General features: G+C 44.7%; 1 protein-coding gene across 1 annotated transcript in view; it reads left to right on the forward strand.

The window, feature by feature from the left end:
- LOC102044237 (1,25-dihydroxyvitamin D(3) 24-hydroxylase, mitochondrial) overlaps window positions 1-4,626 on the forward strand; it is an 11,421-nt gene extending 6,795 nt beyond the window's left edge. The window contains 4 exon segments of the mRNA XM_005423678.2: window positions 1-49; window positions 1,081-1,275; window positions 2,187-2,298; window positions 3,558-4,626. The exon segment at window positions 1-49 is cut by the window's left edge and continues 14 nt beyond it. Coding sequence (XP_005423735.1) covers window positions 1-49; window positions 1,081-1,275; window positions 2,187-2,298; window positions 3,558-3,571 — 370 coding nt within the window. The 3' untranslated portion in view covers window positions 3,572-4,626.
- Window positions 4,627-5,776: the final 1,150 nt, after the last annotated feature.

Here is a 5,776-nt window from a genome sequence, read left to right on the forward strand (position 1 = left end):
CACCATCGACACAGAAATGGTTCTGGGAAATTACATGCTGCCCAAAGGGGTAAGGCAATTAATTCTGTTTATTGGGATGGTTTTTAATTTATTAATTGCCCTTTAAACCACAGAAGTTGCTCATATTTCAGTTTCAAACTGGCTTTGCCAAAGTACCAGCCCCAGGACAAGGAATGAGGGATTCACCCCAAGGATTCCCATAAACACAAACCCACACCTGCCTGCACTGCAGCTGGACTTAGACTGAAATAATTCCCTGAAATAATTTTGATGGGCTATTCCAACTTTTTTTTCAAATTTTTCCATGATTCTCTGAGGAAACCACAACCTTTTCTATGTTCCAGTTGATTTTTTGGGAATTCCATGACCTCTCCTGAGGAAGCTGCTGTGCTGTGAAAAACACATTCACTTTCTTGTGACAATTTTAAAAGTTTATTAAAGGACTGTAGGAGACAAGGACTATAAAGTAAAGGTTATTATGGTTGGGTGTATCTTGGTACTTAGATAAGAGTACAGTTGTTATTTTGGAAACACTTTTTATCTGCTATTTTTATTACATTATTTGTTGCATATTCATAAACAATCATGCATAGTAAACTTTCCCTTTAAATTAGATTACATATTTTAAGAACTGTTTGGTATGGCTCTTGTTTGGTTTTACTTTTTTAGAGCATGAGTATTCTTCGCTTGTGGGTTTTAGCCTATTTTTATTACTTTTATTTTATTACTTTTAGTTTTTGAGCTTTGGTCTACACTGTTTTCAGCTGTGAGAGTTGATAGTTGGTATATGTGCAGCAGGTGTCTTCTTCATATGTTCATTGAATGTTATTTTATTTAAGTAGGTATTTTAACCAAGCATACTTATTTTGGCTATTTCACTACTATGTCTAAGCTTAATTAACAACAGAAATAAAAATTATATCTTTATGACAAAGTCACTTTAACCTCACACATATAGAATCCACTTTAATATTTGCCAAAAGCCAGTACAGTGATATGTATCTGACACGTGCCACGATTCTCCATCCTCGGGAGCTGGGGGTGGCTTTGTGACCTGTTCTCTGTCCTGCCTTGCTGCAGACGGTGCTGATGATCAACAGCCACACCCTGGGCTGCAGTGAGGACTACTTCAGGGGCTGGGCAGAGTTCAGGCCCGAGCGCTGGCTGCACAGGGGCTCCATCCATCCCTTCTCCCACGTGCCCTTCGGCATCGGCAGGAGGATGTGCGTGGGGCGCCGCCTGGCCGAGCTGCAGCTGCACCTGGCCCTCTGCTGGGTAAGCACCCCAAAAAGGGCACTGGGGGGGTTTGTCCTCCAGCTGAGCACAGGCAGAGCCCAGCACGCTGATTGTGGGCACAGCAGGCACAGCCTTCCCAAGGAATTTTCCTGGGGAAGGCAGTGAGAAAGAGAGAATTGTTTCTCTTCTCTGAGCTATTTGCTGCCCCTGTTGCTTGGCACACGTGGAATGTGTTCTGGAGATTGTTTATTGCGGGGTGCGGACGTTCAGGGACATCACACCATAAGCAATACGATCCAGTGAAGCCAAATTTATTATCCCTAACAAGACTATATTTATAATAAATCTCTACTGTCCTCGTGTCTCTAACTAATACATGATTGGTTAATCCTAGCTGTTCACGTGTCTAAATTTGAATGCTGATTGGATCACCTAATTTTTCACGTGTCTTGCTGTGGTTGTCTGGGCCACCCATAACTCACTATTTTCTTGCTTTCCCAAGCTCACTGACAAACCTGCTGAGTCCTACCAACTCTTCTTCTTGCATCTTTTTCAAGGATGCACCAACCCCATTTCTGAATATGTCAGTTATTCATTGTTTGTGCACGTGTCCATTGTCCATTAGTACCAGCAGGCTGGATTGTGCATCGGCTGATTTTGGCCATTGTCCTGCAAAAACTCCTCAACCTGCAAAAAAACTCTCAACAGTTTATGAGAGCGATTTCTTAACTGGACACTGGTGATGGTTGGGCTGATTGGCCAATTGGGTCAAAGCTGTGTTGTGACTGTCTGAAAGGGTCACGGGTTTTTCTTTGGTGTGATATAGTATAGTTCTGGTATATTGTAATATAGCTGAATGAGGCAGTTGCTCAGCCTTCTGAATGATGCAGTCAGAGCAGGTTATTCCCCAGCTGGGGATGCTGCACTGACAGCTGGTGCTGTCCCTGCAGCTGATCCGCAAGTACCGCGTGGTGGCCACGGACCAGGCGCCGCTGGAGACGCTGCACTCGGGGATCCTCATCCCTGGCAGGGCCCTGCCCATCGCCCTCCAGCCACGAGCAGGTCTGGATAAACACACACTGTGTCCTGCTTGGGCACACAAACACACACCTGGGTGCTGCTTGGGCACAAACACACACCTGGGTGCTGCTTGGGCACAAACACACACCTGGGTGCTGCTTGGGCACAAACACACACCTGGGTGCTGCTTGGGCACAAACACACACCTGGGTGCTGCTTGGGCATAAAACACACACCTGGGTTGTGCTTGGGCACAAACACACACCTGTGCTCTGCTTGGGCACAAACACACTGTGTCCTGCTTGGGCACACAAACACACACCTGGGTTGTGCTTGGGCACAAACACATACCTGGGTGCTGCTTGGGCACACAAACACACAGCTGGGTTGTGCTTGGGCATAAAACACACACCTGTGTCCTGCTTGGGCACACAAACACACACCTGGGTTGTGCTTGGGCACACAAACACACAGCTCTGCTCTGCTTGTGCACAAACACACACCTGTGTTCCTGTGCTCCTGCACACTGCGGGCTCTGCTGGCGCCTGGGCTGGGATTTCTGTGCCAATGGGAGGGTAAACAGCTGATGTCTGTCTGCTCTTCATTCTCACAGGGCCAGAGCCATCCTGTGTCTTTATTTTAACAAATTAGTGCTGTCCCAGTTCAGTGTTTTATCAGGAACTGTCCTGTGTTTCACACAGCTCGTGGCTCTGGAGTCAATTTTATATCCATGTTTTCTGTGTGTGATGCAGCTCAAAAAGGGGGAAATCAACATTTACCAACTGCTGCAGAAAATAACAGCCAGGGGTTGTTAGAGCTCCTCCACTGCATTCCCAGAAGATATTTCCTGGAAAAGACCATTTGATCTTGGGCATCAATTTGCAGATTAAATAGAAGATGCCTTAGTGAAGGAACTGCTCACTGCAGAATTTAAATAACAAAACTTCATTTGAGGCAGGAAGACAAAGAAAAATCTATTTGTAAATAGTTGTGCAGTGTTGCAACTTATATATTTTGAACGTAGGGTTTTCTTTCTCACGAGTTTATACAAACAAGCTAACAAAATAACTTACTTGTGCAACAACCTAAATTGAGAAAACAAGTCTCTGATCTAGAATGAAATCCTCCAATAGAAATCCAGGACATTTCAATGCTGGGGAAGGTATTTCTTTGCCAGCCAACACCACAGGAAAAAAATATTTCCCACTATAATCTGAATATTTACTCCTTTAACTGAAGTCTGTTTAGTGCTGCTTGCTTTGACGTAATCGCTTTAAAGATTCTTGTTTTGCTCAATACAGGTTGCAAGAAATAAAGGACAGCCCTGCTGCTGCCTGCTCGTGAGAGAGAGACATCAGCTTTGGGAGCCAAAGCCCTGGAGGCTCCAGGGCAGAACTGCACCACATCCCTTGAACCACTGCTGAGCCAGGAACAGCCCCAGGAAAAGCTCCCAGACTGTTCTATCGGGGAAAATGTGCTCAAAAGGAGAGGAAAATGCCAAGTGCTGTCATGGAGCTGTGGAAATCCAGGGATTTAGTGCAGGACCAGGAGCCCTGGGGGTGCTGAACAGCCCAGTTTGGGGAGAGCTGCCTCCAGTTTGGGACCAGTCAGGGCTGGAGTGGCCCTGGGAGCTCAGAGTGGGAGAGGAAACTGCCCCAGTCCCTCTCAGATTGCCAGAGAAGGGAGTTGGGGGTCGGGAAAAGGCTGAAACAGGGCTGGGAAATTGGGATAATGAAAGAAATACATTTCCTTGGCATCCTGGGGAGGAGGGAAATAGGGACAGATGCACCTGGCAGGATTTATTGCTTTGCTTTGAGCTTGTGCCTGACACACCCTCTGCTCTTCCCCATGGATTTCCATCCCTCCAGCTCCTGCACTACCCATTTTGTCCCACTTTTCTTGTAAAAAATGTTGTGGTCTTTCATTGCATGAATGGAAATGGAACCACTGGAATCCTATGGGTTCTGCCTCTGCAGAATGATGCTGATCCTGACAGGATAGGTACATGAGATGAAGAACATAAAATTATGCTTCCAAGGACAATTCCACAGGAAATGAGGACCCTAAACATCTCCAGAGGGTCTATTTCTCGTGGAGACTGAAAAACCTAAAGGTTCAAATTGTCACTGCCCTCCATGCAATACTGGATTCTGGCTGGTACGGTCGCTGGTTTTACACTTTTGCAGTTTCAAGTACAGCTTTATCTATATATATAACCCTGAATTTATTTTTTTACATGTTGAAATGCTGCAAGTTCTTACTACTTGTTGGTCTGTCTCTTGTTCTCATTTGTTTGTTCTCCTCTGTTATGTTCAGACATGAAAATGTACCCCCAAAACAATGTATAAAACAATTTGTGCGTGATCTGAATATTTCTAGGCTGTTTTGTAAGAAAATAAAGAGTTCTATTTTTTCTCTAGAAATTACTCTTTCATTATTTATTTTAAAATCTTTGCAGCTTTGCAGAAGAGGCTTCTGCCCCCTTGGCACAGTCTGAGTTTCTGCTTGGCATGGAGGTCCCAGGGAGGGGATTGGGACAGGATAAAATCCATAGAAAGTTCTGAGAAAAGGTGAAAACAGCTGGAATTTCTGCAGAATCAGTAGAAATTATGTATATTTTTAAAATGCCATCCCTCAGCAGCATTCCTGGCAGGGTGAGGTTGACACTGGGAGCAAAGTGGATGGGAAATCAATCCCCAGGGAGCTCGTGCTGACGTGCAGGTCCATGTGGGGATCTACCCAAAATCCTGGGACAAAAACCCCCAAAAAGCCATTTCTTACAGCATCACAAATGATTATTACTGCCAATAAATTAATATTAGAGCCAATGGAGTTGTGCCAGTATGGAAGAAGCGCTAAGAGAATCAGTTTGTTGGATTCCAGGCAACTCTCAGTGCTCACAAACATTCTGATGATTTAACCCTCGGAGAGAAGTGCTGTTATCTCGTTGAACTGACCTTGACAGCCTTGTTGGCAGCTGTTTCGAAACCCTGATTGCTCCTGGGCAGGAAATCACAGGTGGTATGTACCGAACTGCTCGGGGTTTTTGCTATTTCAATGCAGTGGACCCAGAGATCCAGGCGTGTTGCTGTCAGGGAGGTTTGGGTGGGTTCTGTACCAGCTCAGGTCCAAATCTGTGCTCTCTGCTGGGTCCCCAGCAGCCACTGACCTGGAAAATGCAGTTCCGGAATCTTTGGAGTTTTTCAGGTTCCTGAAGTTTCAGAGAACTTCATTAATCTCCTACCTCCCAGTAAATGTCCAAAGCCATTGACTTGGGGAATGGGTAATTATCAAACTGCACAGACAATGAATGACCAAGCCAGGCTTCCACTTCAGACACCAACTCAGAGCTTTCCTCTCCCTCTGTTTCCGGAGCAGGACCCCAGCAGGTGCCCTGGGATTAATAAATATAAATATAAATATAAATATAACTACAAATATAACTATAACTAACTATAACTATAACTATAACTATAAATATAAATATAAATATAAATATAAATATAAATATAAATATAAA

This window comes from Geospiza fortis, unplaced genomic scaffold (assembly GCF_000277835.1).
Source record: "Geospiza fortis unplaced genomic scaffold, GeoFor_1.0 scaffold361, whole genome shotgun sequence".
Taxonomy (NCBI): domain Eukaryota; kingdom Metazoa; phylum Chordata; class Aves; order Passeriformes; family Thraupidae; genus Geospiza; species Geospiza fortis.